Source organism: Oncorhynchus clarkii, chromosome 6 (genome assembly GCF_045791955.1).
Source record: "Oncorhynchus clarkii lewisi isolate Uvic-CL-2024 chromosome 6, UVic_Ocla_1.0, whole genome shotgun sequence".
Taxonomy (NCBI): domain Eukaryota; kingdom Metazoa; phylum Chordata; class Actinopteri; order Salmoniformes; family Salmonidae; genus Oncorhynchus; species Oncorhynchus clarkii.
This window is the reverse complement of record NC_092152.1, coordinates 4,119,900-4,147,590: the sequence shown is the minus strand read 5'-3', so window position 1 is coordinate 4,147,590 and position 27,691 is coordinate 4,119,900. Positions and strand designations below refer to the sequence as shown.

The window sequence follows — 27,691 nt, the reverse complement described above, 5'->3', positions numbered from 1 at the left end:
ACACAGCTTCCAAATTGCGCAACGTCACTACAAAATATCTAAAACGTTACCTGTAAACTTTGGCAAAACATTTCAAACTACTTTTGTAATACAACTTTAGGTATTTTTACACCTTAATAATCGATCAAATTGAAGACGGGACAATCTGTGTTCAATACAGGAAGACAACAAACTGACTCTACTTTTCGAGTCATGCGCCTCTCTCAAAAAGTACACTTCTAATGACACTCATTCAAGATGGCCGTACTTCTTCATTACACAAAGGAAAAACCTCAACCAATTTCTAAAAACTGGTGACATCCAGTGGAAGCGGTAGGAACTATAAGAAGTCCTTTCGAAATGTTGGTTTTCCAATGAAAGGGCATTGAATAGACAGTGACCTCAAAAAAAAAAAAATCTGAATGGTTTGTCCTCTGGGTTTTGCCTGCTACATAAGTTATGTTATACTCACAGACAGGATTCAAACAGTTTTAGAAACTTCAGAGTGTTTTCTATCCAAATCTAATAATATGCATATCTTATATTCTGGGGATGAGTAGCAGGAAGTTGAATTTGGGCACTCTATTTATCCAAAAGTGAAAATGCTGCCCCCTATCCCGAAGAAGTTAAAAGTTGCGTCACCTTGCGGGGCTACTGCAGCATTCTGTGGCACGTTATTTAATTGTCAGCCAAGTTAGTGCTAGTTTGACCACCAGACGGCATCTTAAAGAAGCATTTGATTTAGTCTTCCATATTGACATTAGCAGAGAATTTAAAACCTGTTTTGTAATAACATAGTATATATGGGATTGATTTTAAGAAATATTATGGTGTTTCAATTCCGAGAAAAATGAAAAACCAAACACTCAGGGTTTCCGTGAGGATGGGATGGAAAATATGGCGCTGTACTACGTGACGGTCGGGAGAAGGCAACAGCATAAGAGGATTCTAAATGGTTTGCCTTCATTAGACAACTTTGTTCCAATATTTCTGTAAAATCCGTGATATTCATTCCCATAGTAATTCATTATGGATCCAAAACTAAAATCAACATCTGCATTTTGAAAGGGTATTTTTGTCATTATTTTATTAATGAAAGCATAAAGATGCCGATGAAGAAATACAGTACCGTACAGTATATGCTTTTACAGTTGGATAATAAAGCATTCTGAAGATATAAGCCACCTGCATTTGTTTATTAGGCTACTGTGCAGTCTGACAAGTAAATATAGCCTACAATACATGCTGTAGTAAACATGGGAAAGTGCCGAATTCCTTACATAAGGGAGACCGGGCCGTGTCTGTACAAGAGAATGCGGGCACGTGGGAGACCGGGGTTCAATTCCTCAATGGGGAGGAAAGAGTAGGCTGTCCTTGTAAAAAAAATATTTGTTCTTAACTGATTCCATATCTGTTATTTCATAGTTGTGATGTCTTCACTATTATTCTACAATGTAGAAAATAGTAAAAAATAAGAAAAATCTTGGAATGAGTGGGTGTGTCCAAACTTTTGATGGGTACTTTCTCAATTAATTTGATTAATATTATGGTGTTTCTATTCTATGAAAAATGAAAAACCCTCTGTGTTTCTGTTAGGATGGAAGAGAAAATATGGCGCTGTACAACATGACGGTCAGCAGTACAGTACTGGGCTATTTAGCTGAAGAATCCCTGTGTCTTGCGGACAGGAGACCGGGGTTCAATTCCCCGAAAGGGGAGGGAGGAGTAGGCTGTCCTTGTAAATAAGAATTTTGCCTTAACTGACTTGCCTAGTTAAATAAAGATTATAATATGAGAATAACATTTCTGCACCCTAATTTTCTAATTCTAGTCTAACCAATACCCAAATGGAGATGGAGACCAGTCCCCATGCTCAGAGCAGTGCAAAATGGTGCTAAATAAGTTGTACTTCAAACCTTATTGCTTCTAACTTCAATATGCTCTTTAAATAAATAACGACACCACTTTTAACATCACATTACTCAACACGGATGAAACTCATTTCGCCTATGGTAGGCCTACAGTATATCTAAATATATTTTTTTTCAATGAGGTGACTCTCCGCCAATAATTACATTTAAAGGATTGGAAGATTCCAAGGGGCATTTTCCGTTAGATATTCTCACAGATCCTGAGGGAATTTTATATCATTCTAAATTAATTAATAATAATAAAAACGCTTTGTTAAAAAAGTACCAACATTTTGGAGATTTCGTTTTCATTTAACCTAGAGTGAGTGAGAAAAAGTCAATTCTTGAAAATGGGGTGAGATATTCTCACTAATTTTAAAATAAAGCCAGTTTGTTATTTTGAATGATTTATTTTCTGGAGAAACCAAACTTAATTGTTCAGCAGACATCACAGAACATTTCTGTTTCTCCATGCTTGTCTCAGAGAGGTGTTTCTGGGACCACATCGTTTCCTTCAAGGTAGGTATAGCAATATTTTTGTAACGTTTAGATGCATTTACATGTATATTTATATTATTGTACCTAATGTTGGCTGTTTGGCTAACTGTCTTTTTTCCTTCTCCAAATGCAGACAATGACCCAAAACATACTGTCGCCCGGGTTTGCATTGCAAATGAGGGCATAGACCGGGTCAAGACGTCAGCAGAGTAAGTAGACCTTTATTTTACTACATAAAAGGTTATATATAAATAAATAAAATACCTACAACACCTACGGTATGCCTACAGTATATCTATAAAAATAAAAAACATCTCATCTCTACAGGAAGGTCTCCTGATATAAACCCAATCTAACTTGTTTTGGCATCAACTGAAAACATGAATCCGTAACTCTGCCAAGCCGACTAGCACAGATGAACTGGTTCAAGGCCATCAAGATGTTATGGCTAGAGAAACTGACGATACAACAACTACATGGATCATCTCAGCAAGGTTTGACCTGTGGTCGTGGAGCTGGGTGGAAGTGCGACTAAAATGTAGTTTAATAAATAAACATCCGCATTTGAATGTCTTTTCTCGTTATTTTATTAACGAAAGTATAAAGATGTTGATGAAGAAACACTGTACTGCTGTTCTGAGTTAGAAATGTAACACTTTAGAGGACTTAAGCATTGAATACATTTGCAAGTTCAGGGATTTTCATTACAGTAGCCGGGCTATAAGAAGTCTATTGTCCTGTTAATAGGAAACATTAGCACGATGGGCTACACCTGCTACAGTACACTTGTGAAAAACAAGTGTTTGAAAACCTGTTTTCAAAATGCCTCCAGTTGTCGATCACGGATGTAAATTTAAAAAAACACAGCATCTTGTTTACATTCTTTATTGTAACCACAATGTCACAAATAATTTGTTATCTACCTTTCCAATTAGAGTTAGGGATTTACAAATGTGCGCTTTTCATTATTAGCTATAGTGTTTTAGATCGAACAGAATTTTTTTTCCTTTAAATTGTTTTATGTAGGATGCAACATTTTTGACCAGTTGCAATTGTAAGTAGGCCTAATAAAAAAACATCCTACTTCAATTAGGCTGATAAAGCCTCGTAACTTAACTGGCTGAGGAGGTAGGCTAATTTATAGGCTCAGAAGAAATAGACTCCAATTAAACCCTCTTAGTCAAATTAAAATGAAGATTATTGTTGAAATGAATTGCTCGACTGGTGTAGGTTCTCCATCTGTAAATAAATTCATTAAAAATCCTACAATGTGATTTTCTGGATTTTTTTTTCTTCTCATTTTGTCTGTCATAGTTGAAGTGTACCTATGATGAAAATTACAGGCCTCTCTCGTCTTTTTAAGTGGGAGAACTTGCACAATTGGTGGCTGACTAAATACTTTTTTGCCCCACTGTATATAGCTCAAGTTGGGGGGGGGGGGGGGTTGGCACCTAGCTCAGGTTTGGGAGGGGGGGGGGGGGTTCACATCTAACTCAGGTTGGGGAAGGGGGGTTCACACCTATCTCAAGATATGTGGCTCAAGATGGGAAGGGTGGTTCGCACCAAGCTCAAGATGGGGGAGGGGGGGTTCCACACCTAGCTCAAGTTGGGGGAGGGGACATTCACATCTAGCTCAGGTTGGGGAACATGAACGGGTGTTATAAAGCTACATACCACTATCATGAACAGGGTGTTATAAAGCTACATACCACTAACATGAAAAGGGTGTTATAAAGCTACATACCACTAACATGAACAGGGTGTTATAAAGCTACATACCACTACCATGAACATGTTATGAAGCCACATATCACTACCATGAACATTATGTTAGGAAGCTACATACCACTACCATGAACATGTTATGAAGCCACATACCACTAACATGAACAGGGTGTTATAAAGCTACATACCACTTCCATGAACATGGTGTTATAAAGCTACATACCACTAACATAAACAGGGTGTTATAAAGCTACATACCACTACCATGAACATGGTGTTATAAAGCTACATACCACTAACATAAACAGGGTGTTATAAAGCTACATACCACGAACATAAACAGGGTGTTATAAAGCTACATACCACTACCATGAACAGGGTGTTTATAAAGCTATATACCACTAACATGAACATGGTGTTTATAAAGCTACATAACACTAACATGAACATGTTATGAAGCCACATACCACTAACATGAACATGGTGTTATAAAGCAACATACCACTAACATGAACAGGGTGTTATAAAGCTACATACCACTAACATGAACATGTTATGAAGCCGCGTACCACTAATATGAACATGTTATGAAGCCACGTACCACTACTATGAGCATGATAGGTCCCAGGTAGATCATCATGAAGAATCCTGATATCATGGCCATGGATAGAACCCCTCGTATACAGCAGTTCTTCCACCTGGAAAAAGACACACAGCACATCAATACACACAGACACACAACACATCATTACACACAGACACACAGCACATCAATACACACAGACACACAGCACATCAATACACACAGCACATCAATACACACAGACACACAGCACATCAATACACACAGACACACAGCACATCAATACACACAGACACACAACACATCAATACACACAGACACACAGCACATCAATACACACAGCACATCAATACACACAGACACACAGCACATCAATACACACAGACACACAGCACATCAATACACACAGCACATCAATACACACAGACACACCAATACACACAGCACATCAATACACACAGACACACAACACATCAATACACACAGACACACAGCACATCAATACACACAGCACATCAATACACACAGACACACAGCACATCAATACACACAGACACACAGCACATCAATACACACAGCACATCAATACACACAGACACACCAATACACACAGCACATCAATACACACAGACACACAGCACATCAATACACACAGACACACAGCACATCAATACACACAGCACATCAATACACACAGACACATCAATACACACAGACACACCAATACACACAGACACATCAATACACACAGACACACCGCACATCAATACACACAGACACACAGCACATCAACACACACAGACACATCAATACACACAGCACATCAATACACACAGACACACCAATACACACAGCACATCAATACACACAGACACACAGCACATCAATACACACAGACACACAGCACATCAATACACACAGCACATCAATACACACAGACACATCAATACACACAGACACACCAATACACACAGACACATCAATACACACAGACACACCGCACATCAATACACACAGACACACAGCACATCAACACACACAGACACATCAATACACACAGACACATCAATACACACAGACACACCAATACACACAGACACATCAATACACACAGACACACAGCACATCAATACACACAGCACATCAATACACACAGCACATCAATACACACAGACACACAGCACATCAACACACACAGATACCCAGAAACATCAATGTAGGCCTGCATAAACCCCCAATATCTCACCACAGTCATTAAAAACAAAGCTATCCTGTTCTTACAGTTGAACAAAGGTATCGGTCACTGGATACCGACAGTGAGCTCCAACAGTATTGGGACATTGACCCATTTGTTGTTGTTTTGACTCTGTACTCCAGCACTTTGGATTTAAAAATGACACAATGACTATGAGGTTAAAGTGCAAACCGTCAGCTTTAAATTTGAGGGTATTTTCATCCATATCGGCCGAATCGTTTATAAATTACAGTACTTCCTGTACATAGTAGTACCCCCATTTAAGGGGAGCAAAAGTATGGGACAAATTCACTATAATAATTGAATATGTTTCTATAAAGACTTCTATATTAATGTGGATGCTACCATGATTACGTATAATACTGAATGAATAATACTGAATAATACTATAATACTGAATGAACCGGAAGGTTGCAAGTTCAAACCCCCGAGCTGACAAAGGTACAAATCTGTCGTTCTGCCCCTGAACAGGCAGTTAACCCACTGTTCCTAGACCAGTTAACCCACTGTTCCTAGACCAGTTAACCCACTGTTCCTAGACCAGTTAACCCACTGTTCCTAGGCCAGTTATCCCACTGTTCCTAGGCCAGTTAACCCACTGTTCCTAGGCCAGTTAACCCACTGTTCCTAGGCCAGTTAACCCACTGTTCCTAGGCCAGTTAACCCACTGTTCCTAGGCCAGTTAACCCACTGTTCCTAGGCCAGTTAACCCACTGTTCCTAGACCAGTTAACCCACTGTTCCTAGACCAGTTAACCCACTGTTCCTAGACCAGTTAACCCACTGTTCCTATGCCACAATTGAAAATAAGAATTTGTTCTTAACTGACTTGCCTAGTTAAATAAAGATAAAAATAAATAAATCATGTTTGTTTTTTTTAGGAAAATGGGACTAAACTTTTGACTTCTTTAATACCTAAGTCCACTAAAATGGAGGTACTACTGTACAAGGAACTACTGTAATTTCTAAACGGTTTACCCGATATGGATGAAAATACCCTCAAATTAAAGCTGACACTTAAATCCTCGTTGTATCATCTCAAATCCAAAGTGCTGAGTTACAGAGCCAAACTGTCCCAATACTTTCTGGAGCTCATGAATGTTTGGTACATAAATCTAGACAGGTTAAATACACTTGACTGCAAACACGGGATAGGCATGCTTAAATCCAGGTATAAACTGGTGTACAGAGGCTGGGACACGAGCGTCACAGTTCCCCCAAGGAAACAAAGTGGCTTGCTGTGCTGCCGCCTTGCTGCCTCCGCAATCTAATTCATGTACTCTTCCTCCCCCTCCCACCTCTCGTTACTCTATAATGCTGGACTAATGTGGTGTCCCTCCCACCTCTCGTTACTCTATAATGCTGGACTAATGTGGTGTCCCTCCCACCTCTCATTACTTTATAATGCTGGACTTCCGTGGTGTCCCTCCCACCTCTCGTTAATCTACAATGCTGGACTAATGTGGTGTCCCTCCCACCTCTCGTTACTCTATAATGCTGGACTTCCGTGGTGTCCCTCCCACCTCTCATTACTCTATAATGCTGGACTAATGTGGTGTCCCTCCCACCTCTCATTACTCTATAATGCTGGACTAATGTGGTGTCCCTCCCACCTCTCGTTACTCTATAATGCTGGACTTCCGTGGTGTCCCTCCCACCTCTCGTTAATCTATAATGCTGGACTAATGTGGTGTCCCTCCCACCTCTCGTTACTCTATAATGCTGGACTAATGTGGTGTCCCTCCCACCTCTCGTTACTCTATAATGCTGGACTTCCGTGGTGTCCCTCCCACCTCTCATTACTCTATAATGCTGGACTAATGTGGTGTCCCTCCCACCTCTCGTTACTCTATAATGCTGGACTATAATGTGGTGTCCCTCCCATCTCTCGTTAATCTACAATGCTGGACTAATGTGGTGTCCCTCCCACCTCTCGTTACTCTATAATGCTGGACTAATGTGGTGTCCCTCCCACATCTTGATACTCTATAATGCTGGACTAATGTGGTGTCCCTCCCACCTCTCGTTACTCTATAATGCTGGACTAATGTGGTGTCCCTCCCACCTCTCGTTACTCTATAATGCTGGACTAATGTGGTGTCCCTCCCACATCTCATTACTCTATAATGCTGGACTAATGTGGTGTCCCTCCCACATCTCATTACTCTATAATGCTGGACTAATGTGGTGTCCCTCCCACATCTCATTACTCTATAATGCTGGACTAATGTGGTGTCCCTCCCACATCTCATTACTCTATAATGCTGGACTAATGTGGTGTCCCTCCCACATCTCGTTACTCTATAATGCTGGTCATAACCCAAAAGGTTATAATGTGTGTGTGGTTCAAAATGCATCTCCGTGTGGTTATTATAGTGTATTCAATGTGTAGTATACAGTACAGTCCCACCTCTCCCTCCAGTGAGGACGTTAATGTGTGTGTTACCTGGGGTTGAGGCCCTCCACGGCCTCTTTGAGGAACTGTGGAGTGTTGTCTGCTGTGGAGGGAGGAACGGATGGGGTGTCTGCTTTATATTCGCCGTCTCCTCCGGCCTCACCAGGCAGACCCAGTCTGTCCTCTCCATCTGCCTCCTAACACACACACACACACACACACACACACACACACACACACGAAAGGGAGAGACAGCAAGTTAGACTAGAAATACTAGTGTGTCATCAACAAAGACAAACAACACTGGCATGAGCTAAAGATACTAGATTAGACTAGTCATTCTGCGACAGTACGGGAGTATAGATCTAAAGATACTAGATTAGACTAGTCATTCTGCGACAGTACGGGAGTATAGATCTAAAGATACTAGATTAGACTAGTCATTCTGCTACAGTACGGGAGTATAGATCTAAAGATACTAGATTAGACTAGTCATTCTGCGACAGTACGGGAGTATAGATCTAAAGATACTAGATTAGACTAGTCATTCTGCTACAGTACTGGAGTATAGAGCTAAAGATACTAGATTAGACAAGTCATTCTGCGACAGTACTGGGGTATAGATCTAAAGATACTAGATTAGACTAGTCATTCTGCTACAGTACTGGAGTATAGAGCTAAAGATACTAGATTAGACTAGTCATTCTGCGACAGTACTGGAGTATAGAGCTAAAGATACTAGATTAGACTAGTCATTCTGCGACAGTACTGGAGTATAGAGCTAAAGATACTAGATTAGACTAGTCATTCTGCTACAGTACTGGAGTATAGAGCTAAAGATACTAGATTAGACTAGTCATTCTGCTACAGTACTGGAGTATAGAGCTAAAGATACTAGATTAGACTAGTCATTCTGCTACAGTACTGGAGTATAGAGCTAAAGATACTAGATTAGACTAGTCATTCTGCTACAGTACTGGAGTATAGAGCTAAAGATACTAGATTAGACTAGTCATTCTGCTACAGTACTAGAGTATAGATTATTTCTGAAACATGGGAAGCAAGTGGGTCTCTCAATTCAATTCAAGGGGCTTTATTGGCATGGGAAACCTCGGCCTAAACATCAGCGCCACAGGGAACTTCCACAAAACTGTGAACGATCTGAGAGACGAGGCAAGAAGGGCCTTCTATGCCATCAAAATAAACATAAAAGTTGACAGACCAATTAGGATCTGGCTAAAAATACTTGAATCAGTTATAGAACCCATTGCCCTTTATGGTTTGGAGGTATGGGGTCCGCTCACCAAACAAGAATTCACAAAATGGGACTCTGCATGTAGAATTCTCCAAAAATATCCTCAGTGTACAATGTAAAACACCAAATAATGTATGCAGAGCAGAATTAGGCCGATACCCACTAATTATCAAAATCCAGAAAATAGACGTTAAATTCTACAACCACCTAAAAGGACGCGATTCCCAAACCTTCCATAACAAAGCCATCACCTACAGAGAGATGAACCCGGAGAAGAGTCTCCTAAGCAAGCTGGTCCTGGGGCTCTGTTCACAAACACAAACACACCCTACAGAGCCCCAGAACAGCAGCACAATTAGACCCAACCAAATCATGAGAAAACAAAAAGATAATTACTTGACACATTGGAAAGAATTAACAAAAAAACTGAGTAAACTAGAATGCTACTTGGCCCTAAACAGAGAGTACACAGTGGCAAAATACCTGACCACTGTGACTGACCCAAACTTAAAGAAAGCTTTGACTATGTACAGACTCAGTGAGCATAGCCTTGCTATTGAGAAAGGCCGCCGTAGGCAGACATGGAGAAGACAGGCTATGTGCTCACCGCCCACAAAATGAGGTAGAAACTGAGCTGCACTTCCTAACCTCCTGCCAAATGTATGACCATATTAGAGATACATATTTCCCTCAGATTACACAGATCCACAAAGATTTAGAAAACAAACCCGATTTTGATAAACTCCCATATCTACTGGGTGAAATTCCACAGTGTGCCATCACAGCAGCAAGATGTGTGACCTGTTGCCACAAGAAAAGGACAACCAGTGAAGAACACACACACCATTGTAAATACAACCCATATTTATGCTATTTTCCCTTTAAATATTTGCACATCATTACAACACTGTGTATTTACACAATATGACATTTGAAATGTAGTTTTTTTTAGTTTTTTTAAACTGTAAATTTCACTTTTGTTTATTATCTACTTCACTTGCTTTGGCAACGTTAACATGCCAATAAAGCCCTTAAATTTAAAATGTTGAGAGAGCGCGAGCGAGACAAAGAGAGCAGTAGGACAGGTGATGAGCTACTCAGTAAATGAGACTAGGAAAATCCCCGACAGCCAGGGAAGAAACAGCCGTGTGTGTGTGTGTGTGTGTGTGTGTGTATAAACAGTACACAGCCAAGACCATGCTACAGAAGCAGAAAGAGCACCATTCAGGAGGAAATTAATGAGAAGGAGAGCAGTGAGGTACACACACACTGACCCCTGTCTCTATCCAGAGATTGAACAGTCACCCTGATGGTATCTGGCACCTCTCAACCTCTCTTTAACTGCTTTGCAGAGGTGGCAGAAAACAGAGGCCCAGCTTGATTAGGGATTCATTCTCACTAGGGCAGCAAACAGCCAAATGAACACGGACGAAAAAGTCAGGCCAACAAACATGCATTCTGTTCTGTTCTGCTTTGTAGTGCCAGGCCTAGCTGGAGTCTAGTTTATCTACTGCTGAGGCTGGAGTCTAGTTTATCTACGGCTGAGGCTGGAGTCTAGTTTATCTACGGCTGAGGCTGGAGTCTAGTTTATCTACGGCTGAGGCTGGAGTCTAGTTTATCTACTGCTGAGGCTGGAGTCTAGTAAGCTACGGCTGAGGCTGGAGTCTAGTTTATCTACGGCTGAGGCTGGAGTCTAGTTCATCTACTGCTGAGGCTGGAGTCTAGTTCATCTACGGCTGAGGCTGGAGTCTAGTAAGCTACGGCTGAGGCTGGAGTCTAGTTTATCTACGGCTGAGGCTGGAGTCTAGTTTATCTACGGCTGAGGCTGGAGTCTAGTTTATCTACGGCTGAGGCTGGAGTCTAGTTTATCTACGGCTGAGGCTGGAGTCTAGTTTATCTACGGCTGAGGCTGGAGTCTAGTTTATCTACGGCTGAGGCTGGAGTCTAGTTTATCTACTGCTGAGGCTCATTTTGTGCATGTATTCTCCTTGCTCAGGGGGTCCGGGATCCTCCCAGGGATCATTTTTATGCCGAAAGACCGAGAATCTCAGTTCTGCTAACTTTTTAAAAAAGGTCATTCTACTCCAAAATGTAAGAAAATACAAATATACTGACACACTATATCATTCAATCTCCAGAAATTAGCCCAAAAACATATTGGTAACATATTCAAACATGCATATAACCTATCCATAGTCTATATTATCATTGTGTAAATTCTCACTATACTATATGGAATTATTGTGTATATTCTCACTATACTATATGGAATTATTGCGTAAATTCTCACTATACTATATGGAATTATTGTGTAAATGGAATTAAGTGTAAATTCTCACTATACCATATGGAATTATTGTGTAAATGGAATTAGTGTAAATTCTCACTATACTATATGGAATTATTGTGTAAATGGAATTAGTGTAAATTCTCACTATACTATATGGAATTATTGTGTAAATGGAATTAGTGTAAATTCTCACTATACCATATGGAATTATTGTGTAAATGGAATTAGTGTAAATTCTCACTATACCATATGGAATTATTGTGTAAATGGAATTAGTGTAAATTCTCACTATACCATATGGAATTATTGTGTAAATGGAATTAGTGTAAATTCTCACTATACCATATGGAATTATTGTGTAAATGGAATTAGTGTAAATTCTCACTATACTATATGGAATTATTGTGTAAATGGAATTAGTGTAAATTCTCACTATACCATATGGAATTATTGTGTAAATGGAATTAGTGTAAATTCTCACTATACCATATGGAATTATTGTGTAAATGGAATTAGTGTAAATTCTCACTATACTATATGGAATTATTGTGTAAATGGAATTAGTGTAAATTCTCACTATACCATATGGAATTATTGTGTAAATGGAATTAGTGTAAATTCTCACTATACCATATGGAATTATTGTGTAAATGGAATTAGTGTAAATTCTCACTATACCATATGGAATTATTGTGTAAATGGAATTAGTGTAAATTCTCACTATACTATATGGAATTATTGTGTAAATGGAATTAGTGTAAATTCTCACTATACCATATGGAATTATTGTGTAAATGGAATTAGTGTAAATTCTCACTATACCATATGGAATTATTGTGTAAATGGAATTAGTGTAAATTCTCACTATACCATATGGAATTATTGTGTAAATGGAATTAGTGTAAATTCTCACTATACTATATGGAATTATTGTGTAAATGGAATAGTGTAAATTCTCACTATACCATATGGAATTATTGTGTAAATGGAATTAGTGTAAATTCTCACTATACCATATGGAATTATTGTGTAAATGGAATTAGTGTAAATTCTCACTATACTATATGGAATTATTGTGTAAATGGAATTAGTGTAAATTCTCACTATACTATATGGAATTATTGTGTAAATGGAATTAGTGTAAATTCTCACTATACCATATGGAATTATTGTGTAAATGGAATTAGTGTAAATTCTCACTATACTATATGGAATTATTGTGTAAATGGAATTAGTGTAAATTCTCACTATACCATATGGAATTATTGTGTAAATGGAATTAGTGTAAATTCTCACTATACTATATGGAATTATTGTGTAAATGGAATTAGTGTAAATTCTCACTATACCATATGGAATTATTGTGTAAATGGAATTAGTGTAAATTCTCACTATACCATATGGAATTATTGTGTAAATGGAATTAGTGTAAATTCTCACTATACCATATGGAATTATTGTGTAAATGGAATTAAGTGTAAATTCTCACTATACCATATGGAATTATTGTGTAAATGGAATTAAGTGTAAATTCTCACTATACCATATGGAATTATTGTGTAAATGGAATTAAGTGTAAATTCTCACTATACTATATGGAATTATTGTGTAAATGGAATTAGTGTAAATTCTCACTATACTATATGGAATTATTGTGTAAATGGAATTAGTGTAAATTCTCACTATACCATATGGAATTATTGTGTAAATGGAATTAGTGTAAATTCTCACTATACTATATGGAATTATTGTGTAAATGGAATTAGTGTCAATTCTCACTATACCATATGGAATTATTGTGTAAATGGAATTAGTGTAAATTCTCACTATACCATATGGAATTATTGTGTAAATGGAATTAGTGTAAATTCTCACTATACTATATGGAATTATTGTGTAAATGGAATTAGTGTAAATTCTCACTATACTATATGGAATTATTGTGTAAATGGAATTAGTGTAAATTCTCACTATACCATATGGAATTATTGTGTAAATTCTCACTCTATTTGCTAATCATTGAAACCTATAGACGCGAACTCAACACATGTCACAGTTACGGCGGGGCGCTACATTATTGTGATGGATGAACTATCAAAATAAAATAAATCGGACAATCATACCCCACAGCCGTTATTGAAGTAAAACCAGACTGAATTCTGAGCTCTCCATCATTGTTTCACAGACAACTGACTCTCTAGGCAGAGGCCTGGGCTAGTCTACAATATAATTGTGTAAAATATAAACGCCTTGACTATTTAGACAGTCACATTAGATAGGAATATGCACAATTCACTTCATAGGCATATCTGTCAAAGACGACATCTGTTAACAAATCATAGGCACAAGGGTGAAAATTCTATACCTTGATATTTAAAAACTATTTCCACTCTTCATCTCCCCTGTTATTTGTGAGCTGATCTGCCATCTGTATAAAAATCAAACAGATTTTTCCAAATATAGCTCTGTCATCTGTTGGAGGAGGTTATCTAGCAAGCTTAGCAACATTGGTCATTTGACTGCCGTTATAACGTTCTTTATGATCCCACAACGACGTAGAGTCTGGATGCGCTCTGAGCATCCTGAACACACGTTATGTCCAGATAGCTCTGAGCGTCCTGAACACGCTTTATGTCCAGATAGCTCTGAGCTTTATGTCCAGATAGCTCTGAGCTTTATGTCCAGATAGCTCTGAGCTTTATGTCCAGATAGCTCTGAGCGTCCTGAACACGCTTTATGTCCAGATAGCTCTGAGCGTCCTAAACACACGTTATGTCCAGATAGCTCTGAGCGTCCTGAACACGCTTTATGTCCAGATAGTTCTGAGCTTTATGTCCAGATAGCTCTGAGCTTTATGTCCAGATAGCTCTGAGCTTTATGTCCAGATAGCTCTAAGCTTTATGTCCAGATAGCTCTGAGCTTTATGTCCAGATAGCTCTGAGCGTCCTGAACACGCTTTATGTCCAGATAGCTCTGAGCGTCCTGAACACGCTTTATGTCCAGATAGCTCTGAGTGTCCTGAACACGCTTTATGTCCAGATAGCTCTGAGCTTTATGTCCAGATAGCTCTAAGCTTTATGTCCAGATAGCTCTGAGCTTTATGTCCAGATAGCTCTGAGCTTTATGTCCAGATAGCTCTGAGCTTTATGTCCAGATAGCTCTGAGCTTTATGTCCAGATAGCTCTAAGCTTTATGTCCAGATAGCTCTGAGCGTCCTGAACACGCTTTATGTCCAGATAGCCTACTTTTGAAGCGCACTCAATGAATTCAGGAACATGATAACATTCGGGAATTCGTAAAAATTTTTTAAAAAAAACTGCCCGTTTTGCAATTAACAACAATGCCATTGGCGATCAAGTATAGAATAACTATCATTACTAAATTCTAAATAATCAGTTGAATCAGTCCATAGTGGTGCCCCCGAGCAGACAAAAGATGGTGAGGCACTGATCTCATTGGTGGACAACCATGGCACAGTGAACACATCTTGGTTTTAAACTCTTTAAACTCTCTAAAGTCTTGTTTCCCGGGGGACACTCTGGATAAATATGAATTGGGTCGACAGGGTAGACTAGTGGTTAGAGTGTAGAGGCGGCAGGGTAGCCTAGTGGTTAGAGTGTAGAGGAGGCAGGGTAGCCTAGTGGTTAGAGTGTAGAGGTGGCAGGGTAGCCTAGTGGTTAGAGTGTAGAGGTGACAGGGTAGCCTAGTGGTTAGAGTGTAGAGGTGGCAGGTAACGTAGTGGTTAGAGTGTAGAGGAGGCAGGTAGCCTAGTGGTTAGAGTGTAGAGGTGGCAGGGTAGCCTAGTGGTTAGAGTGTAGAGGTGGCAGGGTAGCCTAGTGGTTAGAGTGTAGAGGTGGCAGGGTGGCCTAGTGGTTAGAGTGTAGAGGCGGCAGGGTAGCCTAGTGGTTAGAGTGTAGAGGCGGCAGGGTAGCCTAGTGGTTAGAGTGTAGAGGCGGCAGGGTAGCCTAGTGGTTAGAGTGTAGAGGCGGCAGGGTAGCCTAGTGGTTAGAGTGTAGAGGCGGCAGGGTAGCCTAGTGGTTAGAGTGTAGAGGAGGCAGGGTAGCCTAGTGGTTAGAGTGTAGAGGGGAGGCAGGTAGCCTAGTGGTTAGAGTGTAGAGGTGGCAGGGTAGCCTAGTGGTTAGAGTGTAGAGGCGGCAGGTAGCCTAGTGGTTAGAGTGTAGAGGTGGCAGGGTAGCCTAGTGGTTAGAGTGTAGAGGCGGCAGGGTAGCCTAGTGGTTAGAGTGTAGAGGCGGCAGGGTAGCCTAGTGGTTAGAGTGTAGAGGAGGCAGGGTAGCCTAGTGGTTAGAGTGTAGAGGCGACAGGGTAGCCTAGTGGTTAGAGTGTAGAGGCGGGCAGGTAGCCTAGTGGTTAGAGTGTAGAGGCGGGCAGGTAGCATAGTGGTTAGAGTGTAGAGGAGGCAGGGTAGCCTAGTGGTTAGAGTGTAGAGGCGGCAGGGTAGCCTAGTGGTTAGAGTGTAGAGGAGGCAGGGTAGCCTAGTGGTTAGAGTGTAGAGGAGGCAGGGTAGCCTAGTGGTTAGAGTGTAGAGGCGGCAGGGTAGCCTAATGGTTAGAGTGTAGAGGAGGGCAGGTAGCCTAGTGGTTAGAGTGTAGAGGCGGCAGGGTAGCCTAGTGGTTAGAGTGTAGAGGAGGGCAGGTAGCCTAGTGGTTAGAGTGTAGAGGCGGGCAGGTAGCCTAGTGGTTAGAGTGTAGAGGCGGCAGGGTAGCCTAGTGGTTAAAGTGTAGAGGCGGCAGGGTAGCCTAGTGGTTAGAGTGTAGAGGCGGGCAGGGTAGCCTAGTGGTTAGAGTGTAGAGGCGGGCAGGTAGCCTAGTGGTTAGAGTGTAGAGGCGACAGGGTAGCCTAGTGGTTAGAGTGTAGAGGCGGGCAGGTAGCCTAGTGGTTAGAGTGTAGAGGCGGGCAGGTAGCATAGTGGTTAGAGTGTAGAGGCGGCAGGGTAGCCTAGTGGTTAGAGTGTAGAGGCGGCAGGGTAGGCTAGTGGTTAGAGTGTAGAGGAGGCAGGGTAGCCTAGTGGTTAGAGTGTAGAGGCGGCAGGGTAGCCTAGTGGTTAGAGTGTAGAGGCGGCAGGGTAGCCTAGTGGTTAGAGTGTAGAGGAGCCAGGGTAGCCTAGTGGTTAGAGTGTAGAGGCGGCAGGGTAGCCTAGTGGTTAGAGTGTAGAGGCGGCAGGGTAGCCTAGTGGTTAGAGTGTAGAGGGGGCAGGGTAGCCTAGTGGTTAGAGTGTAGAGGAGGCAGGTAGCCTAGTGGTTAGAGTGTAGAGGAGGACAGGTAGCCTAGTGGTTAGAGTGTAGAGGCGGCAGGGTAGCCTAGTGGTTAGAGTGTAGAGGAGGACAGGTAGCCTAGTGGTTAGAGTGTAGAGGCGGCAGGGTAGCCTAGTGGTTAGAGTGTAGAGGCGGCATGATAGCCTAGTGGTTAGAGTGTAGAGGCGGCAGAGTAGCCTAGTGGTTAGAGTGTAGAGGTGGCAGGGTAGCCTAGTGGTTAGAGTGTAGAGGCGGTAGGGTAGCCTAGTGGTTATAGTGTAGAGGCGGCAGAGTAGCCTAGTGGTTAGAGTGTAGAGGTGGCAGGGTAGCCTAGTGGTTAGAGTGTAGAGGCGGCAGGGTAGCCTAGTGGTTAGAGTGTAGAGGCGGCAGGGTAGCCTAGTGGTTAGAGTGTAGAGGCGGCAGGGTAGCCTAGTGGTTAGAGTGTAGAGGCGGCAGGGTAGCCTAGTGGTTAGAGTGTAGAGGGGGCAGGGTAGCCTAGTGGTTAGAATGTAGAGGCGGCAGGGTAGCCTAGTGGTTAGAGTGTAGAGGCGACAGGGTAGCCTAGTGGTTAGAGTGTAGAGGCGGCAGGGTAGCCTAGTGGTTAGAGTGTAGAGGCGGCAGGGTAGCCTAGTGGTTAGAGTGTAGAGGCGGACAGGTAGCCTAGTGGTTAGAGTGTAGAGGCGGCAGGGTAGCCTAGTGGTTAGAGTGTAGAGGCGGCAGGGTAGGCTAGTGGTTAGAGTGTAGAGGCGGCAGGGTAGCCTAGTGGTTAGAGTGTAGAGGCGGCAGGGTAGCCTAGTGGTTAGAGTGTAGAGGCGGCAGGGTAGCCTAGTGGTTAGAGTGTAGAGGCGGCAGGGTAGCCTAGTGGTTAGAGTGTAGAGTCGGCAGGGTAGCCTAGTGGTTAGAGTGTAGAGGCGGCAGGGTAGCCTAGTGGTTAGAGTGTAGAGGCGGACAGGTAGCCTAGTGGTTAGAGTGTAGAGAAGGCAGGGTAGCCTAGTGGTTAGAGTGTAGAGGCGGCAGGGTAGCCTAGTGGTTAGAGTGTAGAGGCGACAGGGTAGCCTAGTGGTTAGAGTGTAGAGGCGGCAGGGTAGCCTAGTGGTTAGAGTGTAGAGGCGGCAGGGTAGCCTAGTGGTTAGAGTGTAGAGGCGACAGGGTAGCCTAGTGGTTAGAGTGTAGAGGCGGCAGGGTAGCCTAGTGGTTAGAGTGTAGAGGAGGACAGGTAGCCTAGTGGTTAGAGTGTAGAGGCGGCAGGGTAGCCTAGTGGTTAGAGTGTAGAGGCGGCATGATAGCCTAGTGGTTAGAGTGTAGAGGCGGCAGAGTAGCCTAGTGGTTAGAGTGTAGAGGTGGCAGGGTAGCCTAGTGGTTAGAGTGTAGAGGCGGTAGGGTAGCCTAGTGGTTATAGTGTAGAGGCGGCAGAGTAGCCTAGTGGTTAGAGTGTAGAGGTGGCAGGGTAGCCTAGTGGTTAGAGTGTAGAGGCGGCAGGGTAGCCTAGTGGTTAGAGTGTAGAGGCGGCAGGGTAGCCTAGTGGTTAGAGTGTAGAGGCGGCAGGGTAGCCTAGTAGTTAGAGTGTAGAGGCGGCAGGGTAGCCTAGTGGTTAGAGTGTAGAGGGGGCAGGGTAGCCTAGTGGTTAGAATGTAGAGGCGGCAGGGTAGCCTAGTGGTTAGAGTGTAGAGGCGACAGGGTAGCCTAGTGGTTAGAGTGTAGAGGCGGCAGGGTAGCCTAGTGGTTAGAGTGTAGAGGCGGCAGGGTAGCCTAGTGGTTAGAGTGTAGAGGCGGACAGGTAGCCTAGTGGTTAGAGTGTAGAGGCGGCAGGGTAGCCTAGTGGTTAGAGTGTAGAGGCGGCAGGGTAGGCTAGTGGTTAGAGTGTAGAGGCGGCAGGGTAGCCTAGTGGTTAGAGTGTAGAGGCGGCAGGGTAGCCTAGTGGTTAGAGTGTAGAGGCGGCAGGGTAGCCTAGTGGTTAGAGTGTAGAGGCGGCAGGGTAGCCTAGTGGTTAGAGTGTAGAGTCGGCAGGGTAGCCTAGTGGTTAGAGTGTAGAGGCGGCAGGGTAGGCTAGTGGTTAGAGTGTAGAGGCGGCAGGGTAGCCTAGTGGTTAGAGTGTAGAGGCGGCAGGGTAGCCTAGTGGTTAGAGTGTAGAGGCGGCAGGGTAGCCTAGTGGTTAGAGTGTAGAGGCGGCAGGGTAGCCTAGTGGTTAGAGTGTAGAGTCGGCAGGGTAGCCTAGTGGTTAGAGTGTAGAGGCGGCAGGGTAGCCTAGTGGTTAGAGTGTAGAGGCGGACAGGTAGCCTAGTGGTTAGAGTGTAGAGAAGGCAGGGTAGCCTAGTGGTTAGAGTGTAGAGGCGGCAGGGTAGCCTAGTGGTTAGAGTGTAGAGGCGACAGGGTAGCCTAGTGGTTAGAGTGTAGAGGCGGCAGGGTAGCCTAGTGGTTAGAGTGTAGAGGCGGCAGGGTAGCCTAGTGGTTAGAGTGTAGAGGCGACAGGGTAGCCTAGTGGTTAGAGTGTAGAGGCGGCAGGGTAGCCTAGTGGTTAGAGTGTAGAGGCGGCAGGGTAGCCTAGTGGTTAGAGTGTAGAGGCGGACAGGTAGCCTAGTGGTTAGAGTGTAGAGGCGGCAGGGTAGCCTAACTGGTTAGAGTGTAGAGGCGGCAGGGTAGCCTAGTGGTTAGAGTGTAGAGGCGGCAGGGTAGCCTAGTGGTTAGAGTGTAGAGGCGGCATGATAGCCTAGTGGTTAGAGTGTAGAGGCGGCATGATAGCCTAGTGGTTAGAGTGTAGAGGCGGACAGGTAGCCTAGTGGTTAGAGTGTAGAGGCGGCATGATAGCCTAGTGGTTAGAGTGTAGAGGCGGCAGTGTAGCCTAGTGGTTAGAGTGTAGAGGCGGACAGGTAGCCTAGTGGTTAGAGTGTAGAGGCGGCAGGGTAGCCTAGTGGTTAGAGTGTAGAGGCGGCAGGGTAGCCTAGTGGTTAGAGTGTAGAGGCGGCATGATAGCCTAGTGGTTAGAGTGTAGAGGCGGCAGTGTAGCCTAGGTGTTAGAGCGTTGGACTAGTAACCGGAAGGTTGCAAGTTCAAATCCCCGAGCTGACAAGGTACAAATCTGTCGTTCTGCCCCTGAACAAGGCAGTTAACCCACTGTTCCTAGGCCGTCATTGAAAATAAGAATTGGTTCTTAACTGACTTGCCTCGTTAAATAAAGGAACATTTAAACAATGACTCCTGGTATTGAAACTTGGAAAAGGTGATAAAATATGAATCCCTAATTAATACTATTACTCAAACATAGCCTCTTGAGGACCTAATTAAAAAGTGTCAGCCAGGCTGAGAAAAGGCAAGCACAGTGAAGGCTGTGTATGAAGAAAGCACAGTGCTGGCTGTGTATGCGTGTGTATGAAGAAAGCACAGTGCTGGCTGGCTGCTATGTATACAAGTGAGAACAGATCCATTTTCCCTGATTTCATACTAGCCTGGTCCTCGATGTAAGTCCTGTCTCGCCAATGGCCATAGGAAGCCAATTGATCTGGGACCAGGCTAGTAAATCACTGCACGAGGGATCCATTACCAAGCTGTGTAGGTCCCACGAGCCCCACAGAACCTAAATCAGAGGACAGTCTAATAGACAGACAGTCCCATACAAGGTCAGGTACAGGAACAATGATTTACCTCCACTGTGACGGAGGTAATCCATTTAACTCAATACTACACAAGTCAAGGAGGTCAGTGTGTGTGTGTGTGTGTGTGTGTGTGTGTGTGAACTTTTTCAACGAGACGTGTTCCAAGTTCATACCTTAAGGCTTTGGGATTAGCTGCCTACCTACCTCTATAGAACAGTTAGCTGCCTGCCTACCTCTATAGAACAGTTAGCTGCCTACCTACCTCTATAGAACAGTTAGCTGCCTACCTACCTCTATAGAACAGTTAGCTCCCTGCCTGCCTACCACTCTATAGAACAGTTAGCTCCCTGCCTGTCTACCACTCTATAGAACAGTTAGCTGCCTGCCTACCTCTATAGAACAGTTAGCTGCCTGCCTACCTCTATAGAACAGTTAGCTGCCTAACTACCTCTATAGAACAGTTAGCTGCCTACCTACCTCTATAGAACAGTTAGCTGCCTACCTACCTCTATAGCCTCCCTGCCTGCCTACCACTCTATAGAACAGTTAGCTCCCTGCCTGCCTACCACTCTATAGAACAGTTAGCTGCCTGCCTACCACTCTATAGAACAGTTAGCTGCCTGCCTACCACTCTATAGAAAAGTTAGTTAGCTCCCTGCCTGCCAACCACTCTATAGAAAAGTTAGTTAGCTCCCTGCCTGCCAACCACTCTATAGAAAAGTTAGTTAGCTCCCTGCCTGCCAACCACTCTATAGAACAGTTAGTCAGCTCCCTGCCTGCCTACCACTCTATAGAACAGTTAGTTGCCTGCCTACCACTCTATAGAACAGTTAGCTGCCTGCCTGCCTACCACTCTATAGAACAGTTAGCTGCCTGCCTGCCTACCACTCTATAGAACAGTTAGCTGCCTGCCTACCACTCTTTAGAACAGTTAGCTGCCTGCCTACTACTCTTTAGAACAGTTAGCTGCCTGCCTACCACTCTATAGAACAGTTAGCTGCCTGCCTACCACTCTAGAGAACAGTTAGCTGCCTGCCTACCTCTAGAGAACAGTTAGCTGCCTGCCTACCTCTAGAGAACAGTTAGCTGCCTGCCTACCTCTAGAGAACAGTTAGCTGCCTGCCTACCTCTAGAGAACAGTTAGTTGCCTGCCTACCTCTAGAGAACAGTTAGTTGCCTGCCTACCTCTAGAGAACAGGTAACTGGTCTGCGTGTCTGTAATAACCTCATAACAGCACACGTTCTGGGACTCTTGTGGCAGCCTAATCTACATTGTGGGCTGCTTTCCGATCACCACTTTGGCACCATCGCTAAGACATTACACACAAATAACCAGAGACCTATGGCATAGAGGACCATGTCCCACATGACACCCTATTTCCTATTATAGCGCACTACTTTATACCAGAGTCCTATGGCATCTTATTTCCTATATATAGTACACTACTTTATACCAGAGTCCTATGGCATCTTATTTCCTATATATAGTACACTACTTTTTACCGGAGTCCTATGGCATCTTATTTCCTATATATAGTACACTACTTTATACCAGAGTCCTATGGCATCTTATTTCCTATATATAGTACACTACTTTATACCAGAGTCCTATGGCATCTTATTTCCTATATATAGTACACTACTTTATACCAGAGTCCTATGGCATCTTATTTCCTATATATAGTACACTACTTTATACCGGAGTCCTATGGCATCTTATTTCCTATATATAGTACACTACTTTATACCAGAGTCCTATGGCATCTTATTTCCTATATATAGTACACTACTTTATACCAGAGTCCTATGGCATCTTATTTCCTATATATAGTACACTACTTTATACCAGAGTCCTATGGCATCTTATTTCCTCTATATAGTACACTACTTTATACCGGAGTCCTATGGCATCTTATTTCCTATATATAGTACACCACTTTATACCAGAGTCCTATGGCATCTTATTTCCTATATATAGTACACTACTTTATACCAGAGTCCTATGGCATCTTATTTCCTATATATAGTACACCACTTTATACCGGAGTCCTATGGGAATAGGGTGCCATTTGGGACACACTTTCCCAGAGCTAAATCAGGTCAGACGACATCATGTCATGAATCACTATTTCTGTTGTGTAATGAGCACCCACACACATAAAACCAGATAGAAACTTTGACAGACACGCCACACAAGTCCATAGTGGGCCGAGGAGAGGGAGTGGTCCCGGTGAGCCTTTGAAGCAGCAAAGGGGGGGGGGGGGGGGGGGGGTGAGGCACTAGGATAGCCCAGAGCCATATACAAATGTAGGCAGTGGCTGCGGATTCAACTCTAAAGTTCACGGGACCAAAAGATTGTGAGCTTCCTGAAGCTTCTGCACACGTGTTTATTCTCTACTTTACACCGTCTCTGTTCCACTCCTAGAGAACAGTCTCTGCTCCACTCCTAGAGAACAGTCTCTGCTCCACTCCTAGAGAACAGTCTCTGCTCCACTCCTAGAGAACAGTCTCTGCTCCACTCCTAGAGAACAGTCTCTGCTCCACTCCTAGAGAACAGTCTCTGCTCCACTCCTAGAGAACAGTCTCTGCTCCACTCCTAGAGAACAGTCTCTGCTCCACTCCTAGAGAACAGTCTCTGCTCCACTCCTAGAGAACAGTCTCTGTTCCACTCCTAGAGAACAGTCTCTGTTCCACTCCTAGAGAACAGTCTCTGCTCCACTCCTAGAGAACAGTCTCTGCTCCACTCCTAGAGAACAGTCTCTGCTCCACTCCTAGAGAACAGTCTCTGCTCCACTCCTAGAGAACAGTCTCTGCTCCACTCCTAGAGAACAGTCTCTGCTCCACTCCTAGAGAACAGTCTCTGCTCCACTCCTAGAGAACAGTCTCTGCTCCACTCCTAGAGAACAGTCTCTGCTCCACTCCTAGAGAACAGTCTCTTTACATAGTCTCTGCAAGAACACAACGATCACAGTACTCTACATAACAGAATATATCTCATAACTTACTGTAAGTAAAACATTTAAAAAACACCGCATTCAACCGTGAATGGTAAATCTTCGCGTTTTTACTGGTGAAAACATCCATGCGGCATCATTCTGTATAGTAACCATTTGATCTCACTTTCATTTAGATGTTACGTCATGGCTACCGATTGGTGCAGCGGTCTAAGGGGCGTCACTACAGTCCCCGGTTCGAATCCGAGGCTGCATCACACATCCGGCCGTGGTGGGCGGCGGCGCACAATTGGCCCAGCGTTGTCCGTGGTAAGCCGCCATCGTAAATAAGACCGTCTTAACTGACTTGCTTAGTTAAATCAAAAATTAAATATACCGTGATGTGTTGACGTACGCTAAATTGTTGTTTGGAACGATGTACAGTGAACACATTTTAGCGCCAGATGGTGTTTATTTTTTTCCTAGTGGCGCTCGCTGTTGAGTGATTCGTACATGCGCAGACGTTTCGGGAAGCTCTGGATCTTTCGGCCCGGCGGACTAAAGACTCTGAAAACGTTAGATCTGGACAATCTGTAATGTAGATCCTGATTGGGTCCCAAATGGCACCCTATAGTCCACTACTATTGATCAGGACCCAGAGGGTGACTAGTGCATTAGAATACTTTGGTGGGTGCTGCTATTTGTACTATTTCACAATGTACAAGGGTGTATTATATGTGACTCAATGGTTGTTTTTTATTTTTTACATTGGATTTGAAAAAAAGTTGAGATTCAGAGCTACAAAATGGTTTATCATACACAACAGTTGAGAAACAATAGGATAGTAATTCTGCTTTGAAAGTTGTAAACTCACTTTTGAGAAATTGGAAAAATATATATATATTCCAATTTCTCAAAAGTGAGTTTACACACACACAGACACACACACACACACACACACACACACACACACACACACACACACACACACACACACACACACACACACACACACACACACACACACACACACACACACACACACACACACACACACACACACACACACACACACACACACACACACACACACATACATACATACATATATACCCCAACTCCTGACACATGTTCGGAGAGTGAGGTCAGGGCCAAGGTGGGGTGTCATTATCAATCTGTTGTTGTTATTTAAAATAGTTACCATGGTAATGTACGTCATTGCTGTTTAATGGCCTGTCTGTTTAATTGCTACACAGAGACGCCTCAACCGTACCAACTGTGCACACCACCATGTAGTCAACGTAATGATTGTAACGTCACAACGTTGTTGACATGTTGTTTAATAACAATGCAGGCATACCATGTAACATAGCTATTTCATAACTACCACTTTACTATTCTTCATCATGTCTAAGAATACCATAATCAAGTCGTATTATTATTATTTTTTTTTTAAGAATTAAGTTAATAAAAATGTGGTCCTTTGTAGCTCAGTTGGTATAGCTCGTTACACCAGGGTAGTAGGTTCAATTCCAGCACACATTTATTTATTTATAAACCTTTTATTTAACAAGGCAAGTCAGTTAAGAACAAATTCTTATTTACAATGATTGTCTAGGAACAGTGGGTTAACTGGTCTAGGAACAGTGGGTTAACTGGTCTAGGAACAGTGGGTTAACTGGTCTAGTGGGTTAACTGGTCTACTGGTCTAGTGGGTTAACTGGTCTAGTGGGTTAACTGGTCTAGGAACAGTGGGTTAACTGGTCTAGGAACAGTGGGTTAACTGGTCTAGGAACAGTGGGTTAACTGGTCTAGTGGGTTAACTGGTCTACTGGTCTAGTGGGTTAACTGGTCTAGTGGGTTAACTGGTCTAGGAACAGTGGGTTAACTGGTCTAGAAACCGTGGGTTAACTGGTCTAGGAACAGTGGGTTAACTGCCTGTTCAGGGGAGGAATGACAGATTTGTACCTTGTCAGCTCCTGGATTTGACCCAGCAACCAACACTATAAACACTAGGCTACTTGCCACCCCCATGACTAAGATGCTAAATGGAATATAATAATAATAATAATAATGTTATTAACAACATCCTCATTTTATTAGACATTGTAAATGATTAGGAGAAAACCTTGACTAGATCCTCAAATCCACCCCAGGGGATAGTATTTTATCTGTCAAACTAACAGCGTGATTGTCTTTCCAATGAAAAAGCAACTTACTCCTAAGCTTTGGGTCCAAGGCACAGAAAAAGAGCGTCCTATATAGTATATTTTGGGGGGTGAAAGTAATATAACATTTGGTTAGATTGTGTCAGACAAAGAGCTGATCTTTGTTTTGAAAGGCCATCTCTTTTTGACAACAGTCGGGTCACTAAGCTAGAGCACCGAGTCAGCTGGTTTGACAGGTTAGCCAGCAGCTCGATTATAGCATGTTAGCTAACAAATCATTACTCGTTATAACTAAATAAGACATTACTCGTTACAAATGGCACAATTTACCAGGGTTATACAGTTACTAAATCCCTATTTAATAACGTAACATTCACATAGTTATCTCGCGGAAAACTTAAGTTAGTTAACGTTGACTGAACATGAGCTACCTATAGCTAACTAAGCTAATTAGCGAGGAAGGAGATTAGCTAGTTACGACGTCCCTAGCAACGAAGGAGCACATTTCAGCACGAAAGAGATTCAAATATGTTTTCTTAGTTTAAGTTCTCACCTTGTCACTAACGCTGTCGGGATCTCCTCCTTTTCCTCCTCTCTTCCTTACCTCCGTCATGTTTTCCTTATTTTCACTCAAGACACATAAAACAAATTGAGTCTGAAGACTCAACTAAAGCAGCTTGGAATTGAACCTCGTCGGCCCCCTTTGTAATCACACACGGAGTTATGAAGATCTTCAGCGGGGTGTAACCGTGAAATGAATGGTCGTTTTTTCCGATTCTGCAATGTGCTGTTATTTTGACACAACAGTACGCAGCCTCTCTACTAGCCTGAACTGAATGTGTTTTGTTTATTACCGCAGTTGTCGTTCGCCATCTCAGGTGTCTGAACCTATGTGAAGTTAGACACTAAGGACTAGGCCACAATAGTGGGGATTTTACTGCTCGCCTTCAAAATAAATGTCCCATTTTGAAAGGGTTTTAAAAAGGTAACTACTAGTGGAATCATGCCATATTTGGACTAGATAATGCCAAACAAGGCTGGAATGTTTTTATATAAATACATTTTAAAAAGACAATAATTTGTTAATTTGAACCCCAAAAAAAGTATAACTCTGTTTAAATCGCACTTTGGATGTATAGATTTCAGAATTGCATCGGGGGTACACTTGCATGCACTGGACAGCCTTACCAATGAAGAGTTTATACAAAAACTAGCGTCATAGCTAGTTCTATGGCTTTTCAACCTCTGCCATATCGTGGATTCAGAGCTATCTATGTAATAGAACTCAGAGGGTTTTCTTAAAATGGAAGCTTTCTCTAATGTCAAACATGTAAAGTGTGGTGTACCGCAGGGCAGCTCTCTAGGCCCTCTACTCTATTCTATTTTTACCAATGACCTGCCACTGGCATTAAACAAAGCATGTGTGTCCATGTATGCTGGTGATTCAACCATATACGCATCAGCAACCACAGCTAATGAAGTCACTGAAACTCTAAACAAAGAGTTGCAATCTGTTTTGGAATGAGTGGCCAGTAATAAACTGGTCCTGAACATCTCTAAAACTAAGAGCATTGTACTTGGTACAAATCATATCTTAAGTTCTAGACCAGTTGAATCTGGTAATGAATGGTGTGGCTATTTAACAAGAGACTAAATTACTTGCCGTTACCTTAGATCGTAAACTGTCATGGTCAAAACATATATAGATTCAATGGTTGTAAATATGGGGAGAGGTCTGTCCGTAATAAAGAGATGCTCTGCTTTTTTGACACCACACTCCAAAAATGCAAGTCCTGCAGGCTCTAGTTTTGTCTAATCTTGATTATTGTCCCAGTCGTGTGGTCCAGTGCTGCAAGGGA

The 27,691-nt window shown here is 42.8% G+C and overlaps 1 protein-coding gene across 1 annotated transcript in view; it reads right to left on the bottom strand.

Moving 5' to 3' along the window:
* LOC139411820 (phosphatidate cytidylyltransferase 1-like) overlaps window positions 1-26,719 on the bottom strand; it is a 66,956-nt gene extending 40,237 nt beyond the window's left edge. The window contains exons 1-3 of the mRNA XM_071158561.1: window positions 26,386-26,719; window positions 8,396-8,541; window positions 4,714-4,810 (exon numbers count right to left, since the gene is read on the bottom strand). Of these exons, the coding sequence (XP_071014662.1) occupies window positions 4,714-4,810; window positions 8,396-8,541; window positions 26,386-26,445 (303 nt within the window). The 5' untranslated portion in view covers window positions 26,446-26,719. The remainder of the gene's footprint in view (window positions 1-4,713; window positions 4,811-8,395; window positions 8,542-26,385) is intronic.
* Window positions 26,720-27,691: the final 972 nt, after the last annotated feature.